Source organism: Cydia fagiglandana, chromosome 2, assembly GCF_963556715.1.
Source record: "Cydia fagiglandana chromosome 2, ilCydFagi1.1, whole genome shotgun sequence".
NCBI lineage: Eukaryota > Metazoa > Arthropoda > Insecta > Lepidoptera > Tortricidae > Cydia > Cydia fagiglandana.
The window spans coordinates 11801659-11823922 of record NC_085933.1 but is presented as its reverse complement, the minus strand read 5'-3'; the positions used below and the strand labels follow the sequence as shown (position 1 = coordinate 11823922).

Genomic DNA, 22264 nt, shown 5'->3' with positions numbered 1-22264 from the left:
TCTGTCCAATCTTGGTCCAATGTGTATTTGCGTCTCACATTTTGCTTAATGAGAGAGTCAGACGCAATGCATATTGGACAAAGATCTTAAACAAGTAGAATACCACCCGAAGAGAAAAATAGGTTGTCAGGAGGCTCCGGGACGTGACCGGGCCGGGCCCGCACCGTGCCACGCCCGAGCCCCGGTGATCACGTGATGCTTTCCATAGAAAACGACGCTCCGGAAGCTCCGGCCCGGACACGGCCCGGTCTAGCGTGAGTCATCCTTAAATTACATTACATTAGACAAACTTCGTGAAACATCGTGAGGAAACCTGCATACATCTGCGAAGAAATTCATAGGTGTATGTTAAGTCCCCAATCCGCATTGGGCTAGAGTGGGGACTATAGCCCAAGCCCTCTCGCGTATGAGAGGAGGCTTGTGCTCAGCAGTGGGACGTAAATAGGCTGAAATGATGATGATGATGATTAGACAAACTTAATTACACAGAAAAGAGATACAACATGACGACATAAATACACGGATGAATACCTATCGAACCTGTATAAATCCCATATTTAGGTACCTACGTAGCGTTAGGTAAATATATATATATAAACCCCTACTAACTTGGAAATTAAAATTAAGTAAAATTGTATTGAAAATATCAAATATAAAATAAATTATCAGCTACAACTTTCTTTCGAATAATTACGAATGTGATCTATAATCACTGTAATTAGGTAGGTATAAACTTAATGTGCAAGGTAAAGTTATAGACTCTCTTTTTAATCACCAAATTAAGGAAGTCATTTTCTAATTGTCACTACGCAAATTTAGTATATAATTGACTAAAACCGAGGACAGGTCATCACTTCCCCTTCGAACTTCCAACTATTCATCACCAACTTAGGGTGTAAAATAACTATCTATATATTTAAGGTGAGTTAAAAAACTCGTTTCTATTTTGTATTCTAATATATTAGGTATTATTGTCTGATTATATTAATATTTATACTTTTTTATAATTTTAGATGGCGCATCAATTACTTTTGGTTGTCTTGGCATGCTTTGCTGGTTTGGCCGCCGCCCAAACCTATCAGGCATATCCTACCCATCTGTACCCTGTGGAACACCGAGCCTACAGGGGAATCAGACCTATAGCAGAGCTACCCCCGTCCAGCGCTTATGAGTAAGTTGATTTCTTAGCTTTATTCGACCACAGCGACTGTATTTTTCTATTGTTAGACAAAAACATCGCTATTGAAGCCCATTACCAAATTCTTGAAAAATAAAAACAAGTAAAAACAAGGTGCCGTAATAAAATCTTTTGTATTACAGATTCCAAGTTGTACCTGCCAGTGCCGTACCTGCCAGTGCCGTAGCAGAATACGATATCAGCACGGATTTGTCCATTTGGGATTATATCCCAAACCCAATAGTGAGTATTGTAATCCATTCATAAAGATATTACCTATTATTCCATTCATTCATTCACAAATCTTTGTCTGTAGCATCTGTTACAAATTTTACTAGCCGTAATTACTAATGAGAATATTACCGTACATTCCTTTTTGTTAAATAACAGTATTTTTGTTTGTTTTCCAGTCTGCCCTGTCATGCGTAGCTTCAAAGGCCCTGTCTGTGGCAAAATGGACCTTAGCTAAGGCTCCGTTGATTATTCTGGGAATGGCGCTTGTCATCGGGTTTTGTGCGTTCACCCCCTACTGCACCCTCATCATCGAGAAGCCTTTCACCCGAGAAATCAGGTCGCTCAACATCCCCTTCCTTGATGAAGTTGAATACTATGTGAAAGAGGCCTACCACAAGTATAAAGCGATGCAGGACGATCATTAGTTTAGGTGTTAACTTTAATTATTTATTGTACTTATTTATTTGAAATAAACACTGAGCAACATAAAAATAGCTTTATCTACCAGTCCCTACAGATTGATTAAAGATGCAATATTTCATTAATCTCACGTAAATACTTATTTATGATACTATTGCGATTATTAATATAATTATGTGTAAATAGAATCAAATAAACGATCTAGCAAGTAGAGCATGCTCCAACTCCTAGTTTTGTTACGTTAAGTATAGGTAGGTATTATTAAAAAACATATAGGATAAATACAAGTATTGATCTAAGAATTTTTAGCCGGTGTTTTACTATTGAACCGGTGTACCTTTGTTTAAAAGAAAATTTTAGACATTTCGCCTTATCTTATATCAATATCATCATCATAGGATAGTCTTACATAAATCGACTTAGTAAACCCAACGAGGCTTATGTTATGGGTACTAGACGACATAATATGATGTATATGTATAGGTATTAATACTTAAATACCTATACATACACAATACCCATAACTCACACACACAATATCCATATTTGTGATGAACACGCAAATAAATGTCCTTAGCGGGATCCAAACCCGGGACATCCAGTTTTGTAGGCAGAGTCACTACCGACTAGGCTATGGAGGCCGTCAAATATTAAATTAAGTTTGCTGGCCGTGAAATTATAAATTATAATAGGTAGTTTATCGATTAGCAAAATTAGACAAGCCTTAGCCACATTTTAATATCAAATACATGTACATACACGGTGTAACATGAGTAAACCGAATAATTTTAACAGCGTATTCCTGATCATATTTAGAGACAAAAATGTCCTATGAACTTTTTTGATATTTGCCTAGTTTCAGATATATTATTAATTAAAATAAAAACAAGTTTTTATTGTTACATAGTGTAAAAGGCCTTTTTGATGGTGATGTTGCTGCTATGGGACGTAGTCTAAATATCCTTATTGATAGATGTCAAAAAGTGACAAGTAACACTTTCCAAAAAGTAGATTCTACGAAAAAAAAATGTAATAATCAATTTTAAGTGACAAGTTTGCCAATAACATTAATTTTTTATGTACAAATACACTCAACAAATTGAAAAAACAAAACAAAAAAATTGTTTTTTGGCGTAATTGACCTAAACTCATATTACATTTTTTACTTCTTTTGACCTCAGAAATGCGTGGTTAAAATTATTCGGTTTACTCATGTTACACCGTGTATATTGACGCGATCGGGCGAATGATAGATAACAAAATGATATCAGTTTGACATCGAAAAGTAAGTTTGAATTGGCCTCCATTTTAATCATCTGTCACTTTAATTTAACTTTAACTATTAAATGAGATAGAAACTTCAATTATTATTAATACTTTATTAAGAACCTACCTACAATAGCTTGGAACATTACCTAGGTACCTACATATGAAACCTGAAACACTTCAGCAGATGCTTTAGTACTGAATACTAAGTCTGAGTTATATTAAGGGATATCCTAAAGGGAATGGGTTATCTTATAAGGATACACATATGTAAACATGAAACAAACAAATGCAAATGATAGGAACTTTAATTATCATTAAAATAAAATCTTTTAGGTACAATACAAATCCAATAAATCTCTAAGAAAAACATTATTCAGTTATGAATATTAGCGCGTCTTCGCCTCACTGCGTCGACATTCTGTATCTTCTGGTACTTGTCGATAGCGGACTTGACTAAAGTGGCGGCAGTGCTGATGTTTTCTAGACGCTCGGGAGTGATGAGCGAGCGCATCTCCTCGTGAATGGGCCCTACGCCGTGGAACGCGATGGTGCACAAGTTCGTGTACGTGCAGACGCCGATGGTCATTAAAGAGCCGAGGAGTAGTACGAAGATACTGCCGAAGAGCCAGGAGATTGCTCTGCCTGCGTAGTTGACCATCGTCTGAAAACATAGGTAATTATTGATATGGCATGCGGCGGATAGGAAGCACGGTCGCATTTTTATCGCTCGTCACCATGCCTGTCACAAGTAAGTGCCAAAGTGACGGGCATAGTGACACGCGATTAAAATGGAACCATGCTGATAACATTAATTTTAAATTGTAAAGTTTAACAAGTCATCCTTACCCTCGAGTCCGGAACTTGGCTCCATAACAAACTGAACGGAGATGTGTCGGGTTCGTAATAATTTCCGACGCTGTTGCCATACACGTCGTATCTGGATACAAAATAAATAAAATAATATTTAATTAATACCAAAGATATTATGATAAACAAAAGTACTATTAAAACCAGTGAACTCATATTATTAACGATTAATTATAACTTAAAGGACGACATAGCGAGTCTAGAGATAAAGTAAGACAGAGTATTCAGACAGAAAGGTGACTAGTTACAGCTGTGAGCATAAGGGTGTTACCACTATTATGGACACTCGTCAAATGTAATAAAGTACATACTAATAATGTTTTGACAAATGCTTACTTACCCATTGGCCTGAGGGTAGCCATCGTACCCGTATCCTGGGGCATATGGAATGTCCGGATACGTCACCTCAGGTTGAACTGGCACGAAAGCGTAGTTGGGTATTTGTTGATTGTCCTGAAATAAAATCAATAATATATGTATACAGGAATCAGGCCAGGGCTTTTAAAAGTACTATTCTAATATTGCCGTTTAGTAACAATATTACATAAGTTACGATTGGTTGTTTGGATAATGTTTGCTACTCATATGTAAAGATATATATTGTTAGGTAGTCATTGAATTATTGATTGTGTAAGTTGATCCAAATTAAGTAATTAGTTTTACTATTTAATACATAATGTTGCCAACAAATTATTGCATGTGCCCATGTAACATTGTGCGTGCTATTTAACTTAATGTTAAATATTAAAATGTTGCTATATGTGAGACCCTATAATTGGTTCTGTGTCACTATTGATGTTGTTATTAGCATAGTTATAGCTGTTGGTTCTCCATGTAAATAAAATAAAATAAATAACATCAAATGAATTAACTGATTATCACACAATTTAAAAAAATCCGGCATTCGTCAAATACCTAATACAATACTATTAGCACAATTTGAATTATTTTCAGAAAATATTTTAATTTGGTTTTATGTGAAGTAGAAATACTGCTACTTTCATATACTACGAAAGAAAGAAAAACCTAATACAATTTCGAATTTTCCAAAAGTTGCACATAATAAAGTCGATCGATAGTAAGATTATTTAGGTGCTTACAACTCTGTTCACTTCAGAAGCTGCCCCGTTCGGCTGGTCCGCCAACATCTGATCATACTTCACGACTGGACCCGTGGGCTTGACGGGGTGCACATTCACCCGCCCAGTCTCTTTGTCTTCAGCTCTGTAGATCGGGCGAGGGTCCAACACGGGCTCCGACGCCTTCTTCGACACAGGATGGGTGGACACTGGCTCGGCATTAGGATCGGGGTTAAATGCAGTCTCCTGCAAGTTGTGTCGTGGTAACTCTGCTGAGAGTACAGCGCTCGCTATGCAGAGGATTGATAGTAACTTGAACATCTGGAATAAGTACATACAATTACATGTGAAACATGAATACACACAAGGGCCTTAATAGGCTAACAACTTGTAAACAACTTATTTATATGGTTTGACAGCAGAACATTTGAAAAGATCTGCCCATAAAATTACTTATAGGCTCAAAGTTTATTTTTTTACTTTTTTGTATTGCAAATCATTAAATCCAATGTTACCTAATCTAAGCACTAATAATAAAAAACCTATCACAATTTCTTACCCAAAAAATAGTAACAGGTAGATATAGGTTGATAAAGATCAGAACAACGCTACGAAGTTGACAGTTACTGATACAATATAAAAAAAGATAAAAAGTTCGAGGCACTTACCTTGGCAATTTCTTAGCACGTAGTGACCACGGCAGAATCTCACCAATAACTATTTGCTTAAAGTTCATCCCTCGCCCTATTTATAGGGAGTCCCTAAGAGGTACGTGGAAGCTTTTGGTTATCGTTAGCTAGAGCATTGTTCCAAGTAAAACAAAGCCGATAAGGATTCGTCAAATAAATGGAATGTGCAAAAACATTGGGTGCAGTTATCGTCGCTCTTTTTTTGTATTGAAAACATACCAGATGTTGTTTATAACGGGAACCCTTGACTGGTGAGCTGTCTTATGGCCTTTAGGTTATCATTTAAAAAACTGAATTTCTTTCCCAAAAATAAGGTATATAAATAAAAAATTGTTAAGCACACGAAGGCACCCAATTCTGACGATATATTTTGGCACTTCGGAGCGAGAGCACTGCCGTATTTCGAGTCAGAAATGGATGGTTTTACTGGAGTTAAACACTCTACTCTTCATTTCAATTGGCAATTATTCCAATGACTTGGCGTAGGCACTAGTTTTTACGAAAGCGACTGCTATCTGACCTTTCAACCCAGAGGGTAAACTAGATCTTATTGGGATTAGTCCGGTCCGGTATCCTCACGATGTTCCCCTCGGTCACTAAGTAAGGTACAGTCAGCTGCAGAGAGAGCTGAACTCCCCTGTATACAATCAGTCTATGGAGAGGCCTCTCTGCAGGTGACTGTACATAATGTTCTCTATTCACTATAAGAAGTATTAGAACAAATTAAATTATTTTCAGAAAATGTTTTAATTTGTTTTTATCAAGTAGAAACACTACTATATAATATATAAATTATAAACTGAAATAAATATTCATACTTATATTAGTATATATTTGGATATTTTTTCAGTTCTCTATTCAATTTGGAATTAAGCAGGTTTAACACTCTTAGAGTGACATTCCATTTCCAACTGCAGCTGCAATACTGTTCATTTTACTATGGAAATGGACAATGACAGCGACGCGTTTCCATAGTAAAATGAACAGTATTGCAGCTGCAGTTGGAAATGGAATGTCACTTTTAGCCGACGATATGTATTTAGTCCGTCGATTATCATTTTGAAAGGAATCTAAAAATTCTTAATTTTAACATCTGGCGTCCAGGCCGTGCTTAACAGCAAGCCGTTCATTCTTTTAGGATAATGGTTCCTAATCTATTTAGATACCTGCGTTATTGCTGCATTGGCACGTGTTACATTTAAATGATGGTCTGACTCTGTGCAAACAATAAATAATACACAACTTTTACGACTACTAATATAAAGGTAGGTCCTTAATTGTTTTAAGGTTTCTTTAAAACCATTTGTAAAAGGTTATGAGAACTACAAAGAAATATAACAGTCGTGCGCAACGACCTACATATTTCCGAATCAGCAATTCCCGATCGATTGAAGTGAATAAATTAGAAACTCACTAAGCTTTTACCCTACACCGATCGATAAACCATTAGGAATCTCTTAACTGCAATAGTAAAAATTATAGTATATATAGTAAGTATGTTGGGGTCAATCTTAACCCTATAAGGGTGTCAGTACAAGGGTTACTTTATACTCTATAAGAAAATGACCTAGGCTTAGGTAATAAAATTTTCCCAATGCTCCTGGGCAACACTGATTTGGCAAATGATGAGCAAAAACAAGCTATTCATGAACATATAAAATTATAATTTATTCGCAAACGTGAGCTAATTAAACATTGAAATTAAATTGATATCGGGTCTGTAAATTACATACTACGATATACATTATTTGCGTAAAACCCTATTTAGACGGTTCAAGAAACTTGCATGCAATTTTCGATTTTATTTTTATATTTAAATTCCCTATACTTCGTTTTTTTTAGCATTAGAAATTAGGTAAACAATCTTGATGTGTCTTTTAATTGAAAAACACGTTTTAAAAATAAGTCACGGCAAATATGTAACAATTATGAATCTAATACGATCATTTATATTCTTCTGCTTTCATAAGTAATAGTTTTTGATTTTTTAAAAAGCGTTTTTCAATTAAAAAACATGTCAAGATCGCTTACCTTCTTGCAAGTTCTTTCTAATGCTAAAAAAACGAACTATAAATTGTCCCCAAAATTTCACTTACCCCCCTTTAAATTTGTTGTGTTTATCACGTCGAAAATATCAAAATACGATAAGGGTATTCAACTTTTAACGCGCAAAGCGGTAGAAATTTTACAGGAATCAGCGAGATACCTATCAATAATACTGCAATTTTCACTTTAATGGTTTTGATTGATTTGTTTAAGTTTACTCTTTTTCTAATGCTAAAAAAACGAAGTTAATAGTTTAGTAAACTAACCTCTACCTACGTACCGTATTTAAAAAAAACATATTCACGCGACACGTGTCGTAGTTTTGTTTCCCGCCTAAATGTAAAACGCTGGTCGTCTACAAACAAACCTCTGGTTTGACATGATAAAAATATAAGTATCTAGTATTTATAGTTAACACTTACCGTTTGACGTATTCCCAAAATAATTTAACCTCTTCTTCCAGGTATTCTCCCATATTCTATGCACTGACCCGGATAGAATAAAATGGCGCGATCATTCTATAAATTATTAAAACAAACAGAAAATCATACAAAAACGTCCGGTACCACTTTTGTCACTATATTTTTTATATGATGGCTCGAGTTTGTCAGTTAAAGAACACACACGATCAAACTTACGAAGTTTCGTGTAGTTACTACCCTGGTAGACGCGGCACTTCAGCCCCTGGCGATACATTTTTAAATAGGCACGGTTCAGGGTTATAATAGTAATCGATTGCCATTCCATTCATCGGCCAGTCTAGCCACTATCTACATTCAACAAAACGCTAAATAGGAAAAACTGATTCATTAATGTCAATGTGTTAATGTAAAAGAGCCTGTATTCGGCGACTCTAAATAGTCTAAATATAATTCTAATTCAATCTGATTTTTGCTACCATTCCTTTCTAATATATGGCACTATCCCTTTCGGCTAGTTAGGGTTGTCAACATTCAACCCATTATCTTATCTGTGGTCTTGCACGCAAAGGGACGTCAAGTTGTGTTCAATAAATTACTCGAAGCAATGCTGAGCCGACCGGAGCCGAGTTTGCCCGAACGGAGGAGTTTCGCACCCCTGGCTCAATAAGATCATGAAAAACCGTCCAAGTGCGTGTCGGACCACACATAATGGAAGGTTCTGTACCTACCTTCATAGAATAGTCTACTCGAGAAACTGAAAACGATAACAAATACCTATAGATACTCCTCCTAAAAATAGGTACGTGTGATTCCTCATTAGATTCGTAATGATCTACTTAACATAGTTTTCAATTTTTTTTATTGATAATATCATAATTCTGATGCGTAGCTTGATCCGTTTGGTACTTTTGATGCTGGCTGTACCTGTCAGGCTAATTCGAACGAACACTATATCAGATGACACCTAATTGATATCATTAAGTTATCGTGCAATTCGCTCGTACTTGTCCTACATATGTTGAAAAGGGCGAGGCGCATGATAACTAAATCGGATTGTTAGATTATTATAAGTCATAATTCTCGCTCGCTCTATAGCGATAAGTCCGCCTGTTGTTACCTACTCATTTAAGTCCTGTTTTTTTTTCTATTATGTACTTTTCTTTAGTAGTGCACAATAAAGAATTTTATTATTATTATTATTAATTCTGAACCCGTTAACATTTCAGGATTTTCGTTAGGTTATCCTATAGATAGGTTAGGTTAGGTTTGTTTTATGGTAATCCTGAAAAGTTACGCGTTTCTGTGAAAAAAAAAGTGTTACATATTTTAAACGTCAAACTTCTATGAAATGATGACGTATAAATAACACTTGCACTGCGCGAGCAATCAAAATCGCTGCAGACTTTTCTTGGTGTAACTCTATGAAAAAATAGAGACCTTAAGTAAATAGAATGATTCAAAATATCATTCTGATGTCAGTGTACCTACGTTCGAATTGGCCTGTGTGTGACGTATGCCAAAGGTGAATACTTGAATACTGAATAGGCCTATACTGACAACCAGTAGGCAATATTTGATTAGCTTCCATGTAGTCCACCCGTATTTTGTCGCAAGGGCGGAAACTTCAAAATAAAGTATTACAACTGCTGCCATGAAAGTGCAAATATCGACAAAAAACGTAAGTGCAGCTTGCCAACAAAGTTATAGCTTGAATATCTTGTGAGATATACCTAAAGCATCTAAAAACGTTAGGTAAACCACCTTAAATATTTGACTAGAAACCGATTATTAAATTACAAAGAATCCGTAAATACTTATACCACGATTTATATAAGAAATTATACAAATTATTTATATAAGAGCAAATATTAAGAGAGGGCTTTGTTTTTAATTTCGTTTGTTTGTTGTTATAGCGGCAATAGAAAAACATAAGTACCTTCTTAAGTACTCTCAAAAAATTTCAACTGTAGGAGAGGTTTGAAACTGAGTCCTTGGGTTTTAGAAACCGATTAGTAAGTTACAACCAATCCTATACCTAAATTATTTATATAAAAGCAACTATTAAGGGAGGGCTTAATAATTTCTTATTTAGTTTATGTTTGTTGTTATAGCGGCAATAGAGAAACATACCTACTTAAGTACTCTCAGAAAAGTTCAACTACCTACCTTTGAGCATACCTATTCAAAACTACGGAACCCTAAAAAAACAGGTTAGCTGGCGGACCAGACAAAATCACTTTACATGTGCCCGTATTATTTGAAGATTTTCTTTGATTTGTTTAATATCTCTTCACAGATCCTGCCCTGATCCTGATCTTGATGTTTCAAAACAAAGAATTTCCCAAAGCGGTCCAGAAATCGGATAACCAACTTATAAAGCAACGATTTCATCAAATTAATAACCTCCTCCTTCGAAATTTTCTAGTAGGCCATTAGGTTTTTTCCAAGAATTAATTCCTAGCAAGCTAGAATTCGTCTTAATACCTTCATTTGGTTCTATATTAATGTAATCCGAGTTTGCTCCATTCCAGGAGTTGTGGAATAATGTTTACTCCATGTATGTTTTTTACTTGTAGTTCAAAGACGCGGTACGATAAAAATTAATATCTAAGGATCGAAAGATACTTTACTATTAATTCGTAGTCCAAGAGTTCCAAGACTGTTAGAAATGGCCGCCACATTAAATTTCTTTTTTAAAGTGAAACTTTTATTCTATCACCCCAAATTTTTTGGACTGTCTATCAGCATGTTGCATTACATAATTACTTACAGCATTAGTAAAATTGTACTTGATTTCTAGTACTTAGAGTTCATAGTCTTTAAAATATTATCATCGACATCATCCAATACCCAACGGTTGCTGGCTACTCGCAACTCGCAAAAGTGTAGACATCTCGAAAACTCCAGTGTAACGTGACTGTGAGATCCGTAACAACCTATGCGTAATCGGAGAGCTTACTTATACCGGTTTATTAACCATTGACTCGCGTATTATAAGTAACATTGATAATGTTGTTAAAGTCGGGCCAAAAAAAGTCTGCAGCAGATTTGATAGCCCACGCAGTGCAAGTGTCATTTTTACTTCATAATTTCATAGAAGTTTGACGTTTAAAATAACACTTTCACTGCGTGGGCTATCAAAACCGCTGCAGACTATTCTTGGTCTGATTCTACCCAACAACTGTTGTTTACTGTCAGACATACGTCAATGTATACCTACAGATATAATATAAGCTTATTTCTCGAATATTTACAGGTTAATGCCTACAATCCGAAAAAAAGTTTCACTTGCATCGTGGTTTCCTACAATTAATTTTGGGTATAATCGTGTTAAAATCCGAAGTTTTTTTCATCAGTGTCCGATCCACAACAACCTTGCTGGTAGTGGCATTGTAATTGATGGTGGGTTCCTTCTACATCGAGTGGTTTTGTCAAACCAAGGTAAAATGAATCTCCCGAGGCTCCCAAAATTTATCCGCACCTCCTGACATAAAAACTATCCTGTCTTTCCCCGGGACACAAACTATCTCTATACCAAATTTCAACTAAATCGGTTCTGAAGAGGTATCAGACAGACAGACACACTTTCGCCTTTATAATATTAACACATATAGTATGGATATAACTTGCCCTAGATGCTAGAGTAGGAAAAAAATAGCATATATTGGACCTGGGGAGCCGAGCCTTTCTCCCCCCCACCCCCTATCTGGGGGGTATGTTTTTAAAATTATCTTGGTTGTAATTTAAAAATGGCTGAAATTGATGTGGTATATTTTTAGAATTGTCTCAAAAAGCCCTTCCGATTCCCATACAAAAAAAATGTTTTTAAGTACTGCGGGTCAACATTTTTGTTTTGTACGCGTGTGCCAAATGGCTAAACTGTACATCGATTTGCGGTTTTTCTTTGGAATTGGGATCGTATCGTACGCCGTCCACTAAAACAACTGATTCCCTAAAATCTTATAGTAAACCTAAAGTTTGTAATACATATAGGTATTTACTTATTTAATAAAAATAAAATCAGTACCTAGGTAAGTTTAAATACCTATAGGTACATAAGTAAACTAGTACATACAGGCTTGACATGATATCATTGATTGACTAATGAATTATTGATGAAAACTTCATGGGTTATAGTTATAAGGTTATAAGGGTTACAGTACTTAAATTGAATCATCTCGATACCTACCTTAGTACCTACGTCTACATGTGTTTGTTACAGATGTCTCGTCTAGATCTTGTTATATTTGGAGCCACTGGTTTCACGGGCATGAAGGTTGTTGAACAGCTCGCTACGGTGGCCAAGAAATATCCAGCCATGACATGGGGGGTGGCAGGCCGATCAGAGGCCAAACTTAAAGCACTGATGGCCGATATCGGGAAAAAAATCGGTTAGTAAATCTAGTTTTTATATCATCATCATTGGCCTGTCACATCAATAAGATGATGGTTTAAACTTTGAATTGATCTTAAATTTATTTAATTAAGTTTTTGCATACCTACTCTTTATTTACTTGACAATTCTGCTCTACCACGCATATAAGTAACAATCCTACCTTCGTTAGATTAGAAAATCCAGATTCAGTGTGTACGTACGTAAGTACCTAAACACTTTAATGCGCGACTGTTTAATAGACGGTTATAGACAATACCTACAAAAATTATATAATATCCTGCTTTAATTAAAACTTTAGCCAGCCAAGCTCAAGGCCCGTCTTTTATTAACTTGCTATAAGTGGGATACCTTTTAGGTAGATATTATGTTATAATTCCGTACCTACCCTGGCTGGCAACCGGACTTGGGGTTCGAGTCCATCGCGCAAATGGCGCTTAGTTTAAATTCATCACTTAAATAATTATGCGACCCGGTCGCCGTCGTTAAATATTAAGTACCCAATGTTTATTTTTCACTTCCTAATGACACTGCTACGAATCGAATCTCTTTTTTCATCCCGTATTATCTACTATCTATCATCGCTAAGGTACTGGACGGCCTGATTGATCGGCAAATGGAGAAGCACTTGTCACTTAACGATGCGCAATTTGGGTTCCGACCTGGTTTGTCTACGGAGAGTGCTATCCTTTGCCTTAAACAGACTGTGCAGTATTATACGACCAGAAAAACCCCTGTATTTGCGGCTTTTTTAGACCTCTCTAAAGCATTTGATCTGGTATCGTACGATTTGTTATGGGATAAGTTAAGGAAGGAAACAACCCTGGCTCCTGAATGCATATTGTTATTACAGTACTGGTATAACCACCAAAAAAAACCAAGTCAGGTGGGGAAGCGTGGTCTCGGGGGAGTATAGGTTGGGGTGTGGGGTGAGGCAGGGAGGTCTGACCTCTCCCAGACTTTTCAACCTTTACATGAACCAGCTGATTGAGGAGCTTAGTAGCACCAGAGTCGGTTGCCATGTAGGAGGAGTGTGTATAAATAACCTAAGTTACGCTGACGATATGGTGCTGCTAAGCCCTTCAATCAGGGCGCTGCAAAGGCTAATTTCAATATGTCAAGGCTATGCGGAAACGCATGGCCTAAAATACAATGTAAAAAAAAGTGAGCTAATGGTTTTCAAGCCCAGATCTAAAACCTACACCAGTTTGCCGGATGTATCTCTATATGGCACACCTCTGCTTAGGGTAAGTAAATTTAAGTATTTAGGTCATTGGGTTACCGAAGATCTTAGCGATAACTGTGATATAGAGAGGGAACGTAGGTCGCTGGCCGTGCGGTGCAATATGCTTATCCGCAGGTTTGCACGTTGCACACATGCAGTTAAAGTGACGCTTTTCAAAGCTTACTGCCAGTCTTTTTACAGTTGCAGCCTGTGGGGTAGCTATACGCAGCGGGCGTACAGCGACCTACGAGTGCAATACAACAACGCTTTCAGGATGCTGATGGGGCTGCCTCGTCACTGTAGCGCCTCCGGGATGTTTGCGGAGGCGCAAGTCGACGGCTTTGCGGCTATCATGCGGAAGCGGTGCGCCTCTTTACTTAGCCGCTGGCGGGGCAGCGCTAACGGTATCATGATAGCGTTGTTGGATAGGTGGGACTCCCCCCTGCTGCAGCAGTGGTCAAAACTCCACACTGTAGTGAATAAGTAGTTAAGTACTTAGGTTAAGATTACATTGTAATTCTACTAACACTATTTTATAAGTTAATTTTTAAATGTTTGTAACTAACAACTATGGATTTATATCCGAAATAAAATGATTTTATTTATATTATTATTATTATACATATGTAAATTAATATGAATATGTATAACTCACTAATGCAAATGTCTACTGTTGTTGTAAATAGCACGTACCTACATAGTGGTACAGTTTCTCTTTGAATAGCACTGCCGGTGGTGTTGAGACGTCATAATACTCGTATATCTTAGGTAGGTACATCAATAACTTAATACCTATTAGTGTCAGAGATTGATTGATTAGTGATTACTTGTTTATGTATCTACCTACATGATAAGGTAAGCTAATGTATAATTTTGAATAAGTAGTGATACAACTACTATATACTCGTAATAGCCATAGCATAGTGCTCTATGCTAGGTCTTAGCTAGGTAGGTACGCAGCTATGCACCCACATACGTAGGCAACTCTGAAAGTTCTTAGAAAAGGCTACTTAGAGATCATATAACAAAAAGAGGCATATTATTTATGAAAATATAACTCTGTATACTTTTTTTGAGTTATATGCAATTTGGTCGTTATCTGTATTTCAGGATTGATGGCAATTTGGAAATTGTACGTCGAGCGTTATTCCAATTTCGACCTAAGATTTTTTTCGTATTACTATTTATAACGATTTTCATTGTGGGCTCAGCCAACAACAGAGTTACAGTAGGCTTCAGTTATAGTCTCATAATGAAGCCTAGTTCTTGTACATCTGTTTATTTTTTAAATTACACATTTAATCGCTTTTGTAGTTATTCAACGGATGATCATAGAGAAGCATGTCATTCAAGAGTGACGTCAAAAGTTTACATCGCACAGTTGTGCGGTTAATAAAAAATACTGGCAAAAAATTGTATATCAGTAGTTTTTGATATCCCTCAGTATTCATATGACACTGTTAAAAAAATCTTGCTTAAATTATTTTGTGTGAAAAAAGCTTGAATCCCGATGGGTGCCTCATGAATTTCATACAAAACCTCCGAGGACCTAAAATCGCCATACAAAAAAGGCATTGGAAGAATGAGCTGTGTGCGCTTCAGGGTAATCCTATCCTAATGAAAATTTGTACGCGTGGTCAGAAAGAGATAAAGCACGCATTAAAATAAAGAGTAACGTCCTAATTACTTCAGCTTTTTCTATTCTAAACACTTTCAGTTTGCCCCTCGTATTTATCAGGTGTCCGGGGTGTCCCTGCTTGTGAGTCGACGTCAATACTTGTACCTACGAAGGCCTACCAAAAAAGTTAGGGAGGAAAGAAAACCTGATCGATACTGACAAATAAAGTCCAAGGATACTACGACTAGCTGGACATATTTATGAACCTTGAACTGCTTAACGACACCTGTGATTTGTGTAGCTTAACCACTCACATGATTCATGAAACTGTAGTTGCGAGCTGTCACCCTTATTTTTACATAATAATTATAGAGGTCACTGAAAAATAGCAATCATGTGTGTGGTTAAAACGATGGGCGATTTGAGCGGTATTATTCCAATTACATACATACATCCATCACTGGCCCAGTGACCCAAAAAGGATCTTGGCCTCTGACACAATAGAGCGCCACTCTGCCCTATTCTGCGCCACTTCGCGCCAGTTGGGTATTCCGAGGGCGGCAGGTCTTTTTGGGCTTCGTCACTCCAGCGGCGTTATTACAATTATGTAGGTTCAATTATCTGCGCTATAGGCGACCATCGCCTAACTTGTCAGGTCGATAGTGAGCCTGTTAGAGTATTAGAAATTTAATCGCCCTTAACGTATACCTATATCTTGATGATATTTGTATTTCCGTACTCATAGGGTAACACACGAGCAGGAAACCTTGTCATGCTGTAACTGCATTTTCTTAAAATTTATTTTGCACCTATAATTAAAAAACCTTTCAAACAGGGGAGGATCTGACTGGCATCAGAATAATATTAGCAGAGGTGACCAACGAAAGGTCACTGCGAGACATGTGCGAGCAAGCAAAAGTGCTGATCAACTGCTGTGGGCCTTACTTAATGTACGGTGAGCCAGTGGTAAAAGCGGCGGTGGAGGCGAAGACACATTGCGTGGATGTCAGCGGGGAACCTCAGGTATTTACAAATCAATATCCTAGGCACACTCGTGGTTCAATTTTGGAATTTTTCATTTGCTCAGGTAGATGTCAGTTACCTACCACGAAGGGGTTATAAACAACGTCTTCATCCCCTTGTAAAACTAATACCAAATCTATTAATACAGTATATATATAAAATGCAACTTAAACTTAGCACAGCTTTTTCAAAGAACGGAGAGCTTTCCGAACTGATGAGGTAAAAGCTACGCTCGTGGTTTAATTTTGGAAACTTTCGCTTGCTCGGGTATCAATATTAGCACAAACGGTTAAACAATAACAACTTTGCCCCCTTATAAATCAAATAACTATTATTCGTGTAATCGAAACACTCCTGTCAAATATGTGGCATTATAAAGTGACAAAGTTCATCAATATGCATTACGGTAGGTAGGTATAATGAGGCAGATGTTCGAATGTTTGCCGTTAACTACCATCGTGGTGAATTTTAATCACTACCACTAAAAGCTCTCAATATGTGACGTCCCACGGGAAAAGGTACCTTATGGCGGTTGGCGCTTACGCTATTATTAACGTCGCTTCAATATTATTGCGGCGCTATGCGACGTAAGCGCCAGCCGCCATAAGGTACCTTTTGCCGTGGAACGTCACATATATACTCAATATATTTCACTCTATATTGGCAAACAGTAGTAGACGACTGCTTACGGAGTGTAGACCTCTGCAATCTATACCAAATAGGAATACATAGAGGTTCACGGCATCTGTATGTTTAATGTTATAATTTGGTTAATTACTTTAATCTGCAGTACATTGAGAATGTGCAACTCAAATACAACGACGCGGCGAATAAGGCAAGCGTGTAGTACATCGTGAGCGCGTGCGGTTTCGGCAGCATCCCCAACGACATGGGTCTAGTTTACTTACAGCAGAACTTCGAAGGTGAGCCACTCCCTAACCATTTTTACAACTGATGTTAGTATAGGTACATACTGCTCTCTGATATGACACCTAGACAAAAATAGTGACGCCATCTTTTCTTAAGAGCTCTTGTACGAACTTTAAAGGATTCGGAAATATATAATCTAGAAGCTTATGAACCAAGAAGTTGAAATCTCCTATTAGTGGAATTTTTAATGAAAGTAAAATATGATGAAAAGGAGATTTCGCTATTATGAGTTACAAAATTTCATTAAACGTACAGCAGACGATATGTAGTGGTGGTTAGTAACTACCTTGTTTATCTAGACCCAAACCATGAAAAATAAACCTGATGAATAGGTATTAGTTCTCTTGTAACCTTTTTCAAAATACAAAAAGGAAACTATATGATGTATAAATTATGTATTGAACAGTACCTTTCTTCTTAGGTACTTTAAACTCGGTAGAATCCTACGTCAGTGTTGAAGTACCACCAGAATTTAAAAGCAAAGCTGCCAAAAGCGGTATCATTCACTTTGGAACCTGAGAGTCTGCCGTCATCAGGTAAAAATATTTTAAGAAATATTAATACTGTTTTCCTGAATGTTTAACTGTCTTAAAGTCTTAATGTTAAAACGGTGCTAACGCAAAATTGTAGTTTTTATTAGGGTTCCGTACTCAACGGGAAAAAACGGGACCCTATTACTAAGACTCCGCTGTCCGTCTGTCTGTCTGTCACCAGGCTGTCGTATCTCATGAACAGTGATAGCTGGGCAGTTGAAATTTTCAGATGGTGAAAATTTCATTTGGTGGTGGTGGTGCTTCATACGCATTTTCCCATGTTATCGGCTGCGCTCGTAGCGCGTAGCACGCGCTGGCACTGAATGTGAATGTGTAAATCAAAGAATTAATATATATTTTCAGGCCACGTAGCCAAGATGCCAATCGCTTACGCTCCGTAGCGATCGAAACGCAACTGTCGCTGTCACACTAATACGGAAGAGTGATAGAGAGACATAACGCTTTTCGTTGTCGAAGCGATAGCGATTGTTACCTTGGCTAGGCCGGCAGCGCCGGCCGCTCACCCCTTAGTAAAAAACATCCAAAAGATTTACCGGTTTTCGAGCCAAAACTGCGGACAAGGTAAGTAGTAAAATAAGAACTAACTCCGGTATTCTTTCAAGCTAATACTGTAGCTCACGTAAAGCTTTATTTCTCTACAATGATATCTTACTTTTCAGGTCAACAATCCATAAGCTAGAGGACCAATGGTGCGTTCCATTTCCTGGCGTTGACGAATCCGTAGTATACCGCACACAGCGGTTCTTCCACGACCATGAAAACCAACGAGTCATTCAGTTTAAAACTTACGTCAAGCTAGGGTCGTTATGCACTGTCATGCGGACAGGCTTCGCGGGAGTCCTCATAGCCCTCTTATCTAAAACGGCTCCTACTATGAAGCTACTGCTGAAATATCCTAAGCTGTTCTCCGGCGGCATGGTAACCCTCAAGGGCCCGACGGAAAACGTCATGAACAACACAAAGTTCACTTTCGAGTTGTATGGCGTGGGGTGGGATAAGAATACTGATGTTTCGGGAAAGCCAAACAAGAAAGCAGTCGTTAAGGTATGTGCTGAATTGCTGATTGGGCCGCTTATTTAAATAAATAATACCATTGACGTATAATATCTAAGGACGGGCCTTAGTAAGTACGGCCACTAAAAATGGCACTAGTTCAGCGGTGTCACTTACGAGCCAATCGTGCAGTCACGCAACTAGTTACGACCAATTGCGCGCAAGATGCGATCTCATCAACCAATCGCTGATGCAATCTCATCAACTAATCGCGTTGTAGCGGTCACACCGCTGTACTGGCCTTATTCATGCACCATTCTTGTTTCCCGTAAGGCCAGTTCTTAGATATTATATATCAATGAATAATACCTACTTAAGTAGGTATATAAAGCACCACAACTTACATGTGCTTGTATATTAGTTAGGACTAACTAGATCCAGTGATTATTTCATTATACTCGAATTGACGGTTTTTGTTAACTTACCTAAGTACCTGTTTGTGCTATTTCATTCCAGGTGAAAGGTGTAAATCCTGCATATGGGGCAACTGCCACTGCTGTGATATACTGTGCAATCGCATGTCTCATGGAACGAGACAAAATACCTGTGATGTAAGTATTTTAATTTCAAAGTTTTATGTATGTTTTAGTTTGAGGATGTGGGCAGCACTGCGCCTTTGTTTACATCGGCTCCGTGTATGATGAATTGAATTACAATTCATTTGATTGCCAAATCGTAATAAGTACATACCTGCATTTACTATCCCCTAGGTATTAGCCTATTTCCTTTTTAAATCTACTTTCTCATTCGCCACTGTGCCCTGTAAAATGTATATTCATTTTTGACCACACCAGCTTGTAAAGATTCTCTTGATTGATTAAAAATTGATGAGTACCTATCACTATTAGCACTAGCGGTTAAACAAAAACTTTGCCCCCTTCCCTTATCAAATACCTAACTATTATTCATTAACTGGCTTTTGCCCGCGACTTCGTCTGCGTGGAATAAGTGATAGCAGCTAAAGTAAGCATAGCGCCTGGATAATGCTAATAGCAATCATTCAATCGCGCATTGCTTACTTCATTATTAAGCAATTCATTTAATCTTTCGATTCCACCCCCCCTTTGCACTCTCTTCAGGCAGGATTTCCGACATAAAAACTATCCTATGTCCTACCACGGGACTCAAACTATCTCTATAAGTACCAAATTTCGGTTCAGCGGCTTAAGCGTGAAGAAGTAACAGACAAACAGTCAGACACACTTTCGCCTTTATAACATTAGTATGGATAGTATGGAAGTATGGATTTGAGAAGTGAGTTTGATTAGATATTTTGTCATACAAAAATGTATTGTTTTTGTTGTTTTCAGCGGTGGCGTTCTGACAACTGGAGCAGCATTTCATAATACTAGTCTAATCAAGAACCTTCACGAAAATAATCTGACCTTCGAATACATTCAATGTTAAATCAGTTTTCTTAGTGTTAAGTATGTCTAATAATTTAGTAAGTCGTGTACCTATATCATATCAGCGGCTCTATTACATTATTTCCCTATACTACCTGACTTATGTGTATAAAGTTACTTACTGTATTTTTAAGATTGCTATACCTACGTTAAGTCTATACATATTTAAGTTCCGACCGCCTCAATTAAACGATAGACCATAGAAGAGGGTTAATCCTTTGAACTCCAAGCCTATCATGTGCGACGCGTGATCATCTGATCATGAACCTTACCGGAATGCACGAAGGTACCGGTATTTCACACTTTTCACAGCAGTTTTGTATTGCTCTCCACCAGAACATCTTGGTCAAAAATTAAATATTCATGCCTCAAACCAAGATATTAGCCAACAGGTGAAAGATTTTAAGACACATCCATGAAAACACGTCGTTTATAATTGCGATAAAAACATTAAAAACAAACAACGAAACAATAATACTGACGGTTACGATTTCACTTAACATTCTCTTCTTTTTCATGATTCTCTTCCATTTTTACTTATAAAGCTGAGTATAAATATTCCTTCAAGTATTTATCATAAACTTAGTTATTAGCGGATAAGATTTATCATTTTTATCGGAATCACTGTTCGGCTCGCGTTTGCCTTTGCCTTGCCGCCAGAATTGAGGAGAGAAATCAAAGAGAATATAATCGCTACGTTTTAAGAGACGGGACTTCCTTACTAGCGACTTGATCAGTCTGTGTATGTTTGGTTCTCCAACCATTACCAACATGTACGACAAAGAACTGTCAAAGAACAATAGCACCAACATTAACAGACTTAAATAGTGTACACGCTTGCGTATTTTATGGATATGGAATTTTAGAATCGAGTCCATATTTAAATCGTATGTTATATATAGTGTTTTTTGAGTGGACTAATACATGGTTGGACTTAAATGTGAACACGATATTTATTTGCTAAAATAAAAATATGTAAAATGTTTTTTTAAATAATTTCATATAATTAATTTAATTATCAAATATTATCCCGAAGGTTCGACGGTCCAAAGGTAACAGGGGAAAATGTGTGTTCACCTGATTAAATGTTTTATTTTTCTATGTATTTTATTCTTGAATAATATAATTAAGTCTTCCTTTACAACTTATTTGACCCACTGCCTGCATCTGAAAACATTTAATAATTAAAACAGACACACATACATTTTCTTATATTTTAGGTTAAAATCTTAAACAATAGGGAATATTACGCAAAACTCTGCGTAGCGCCACTGCCGCTATCTGTCACAATATGGGGGTCTACCGCGACCTGGTTAAGAAACCACCTTGATGTTGATGCATCAATGTCATAATTTCTTGTCTGTGAAAACGTGTCAAAAACAGTTTAAGGCAGAGTATGTATAAGTTAGTCTATGAATTTACTAGAGTTGGTAGTGCTGCACTCTGGCGGCAGAACATTGCAGTAATATCCCATATTACTAGATTCCAAAAATATATAATATAAACTCCATTTCATTAATGCACAGATAAATCAGATGATTCCACTAAAAATATTCGGAGAAATAATTATAGTCGTCATGTTGCATGCAAGTTACCAGGAAATTCACTCATTTTATTTTATTTACTATTTACATTTAAAAAAAATTAGGCTGCAGTCGATATCGATACCTCGTATCGATACTGGTAGTACATCCCTAGTTCATAATGAAAGTGGATATGAAATATCGAATTTACGATGTGTTTATAGCCTGCTACACCAAAATAAGGCTAAAAGTATCTAAAGCGATACTTACAGGTCTTTATCTAATGGAAATTTCGCCATAAACTTCCTTTTTTGCGATTTTCGCGAACGTATCAGT

General features: G+C 37.1%; 3 protein-coding genes across 5 annotated transcripts in view; 2 read left to right on the top strand and 1 right to left on the bottom strand.

Moving 5' to 3' along the window:
• LOC134676574 (glutathione S-transferase D7-like) overlaps positions 1 to 8544 on the bottom strand; it is a 46504-nt gene extending 37960 nt beyond the window's left edge. Inside the window, exons 1-5 of one of the 3 annotated variants that reach the window (XM_063534968.1) lie at positions 8204 to 8544; positions 5068 to 5367; positions 4308 to 4420; positions 3947 to 4037; positions 3393 to 3761 (exon numbers count right to left, since the gene is read on the bottom strand). In XM_063534968.1, coding sequence (XP_063391038.1) covers positions 3474 to 3761; positions 3947 to 4037; positions 4308 to 4420; positions 5068 to 5367 — 792 coding nt within the window. In that variant the 5' untranslated portion in view covers positions 8204 to 8544 and the 3' untranslated portion in view covers positions 3393 to 3473. Of the gene's footprint in view, positions 1 to 3392; positions 3762 to 3946; positions 4038 to 4307; positions 4421 to 5067; positions 5368 to 5714; positions 6467 to 8203 lie in introns of those variants that run through there. The other 2 variants (XM_063534975.1, XM_063534980.1) reach the window with 2 other exon arrangements.
• LOC134679618 (uncharacterized) lies at positions 974 to 1903 on the top strand. Its single transcript, XM_063538571.1, has 3 exons — positions 974 to 1171; positions 1321 to 1420; positions 1588 to 1903. Exons 1-3 carry the CDS (start codon positions 1014 to 1016, stop codon positions 1834 to 1836), a joined length of 507 nt encoding a protein of 168 aa, XP_063394641.1. The 5' UTR covers positions 974 to 1013; the 3' UTR covers positions 1837 to 1903.
• A 3408-nt stretch (positions 8545 to 11952) lies between the features above and the next one.
• On the top strand, positions 11953 to 20345 carry LOC134672569 (saccharopine dehydrogenase-like oxidoreductase). Its single transcript, XM_063530516.1, has 6 exons — positions 11953 to 11970; positions 12426 to 12594; positions 16275 to 16462; positions 18428 to 18507; positions 18606 to 18990; positions 20310 to 20345. Exons 1-6 carry the CDS (start codon positions 11953 to 11955, stop codon positions 20343 to 20345), a joined length of 876 nt encoding a protein of 291 aa, XP_063386586.1.
• The last annotated feature ends 1919 nt before the right edge of the window (positions 20346 to 22264 follow it).

Bases quoted from the DNA above. Each gene is read 5' to 3' on its own strand.
- LOC134679618 (XM_063538571.1), top strand. From the start codon at position 1,014: ATGGCGCATCAATTACTTTTGGTTGTCTTGGCATGCTTTGCTGGTTTG. The intron at 1,172-1,320 runs GTAAGTTGATTT...TTTGTATTACAG, and splicing joins CCCCCGTCCAGCGCTTATGA to ATTCCAAGTTGTACCTGCCA. The intron at 1,421-1,587 runs GTGAGTATTGTA...TTTGTTTTCCAG, and splicing joins ATTATATCCCAAACCCAATA to TCTGCCCTGTCATGCGTAGC.
- LOC134672569 (XM_063530516.1), top strand. The intron at 18,508-18,605 runs GTAAGTAGTAAA...CTTACTTTTCAG, and splicing joins GAGCCAAAACTGCGGACAAG to GTCAACAATCCATAAGCTAG. The intron at 18,991-20,309 runs GTATGTGCTGAA...TGTTGTTTTCAG, and splicing joins ACAAGAAAGCAGTCGTTAAG to CGGTGGCGTTCTGACAACTG.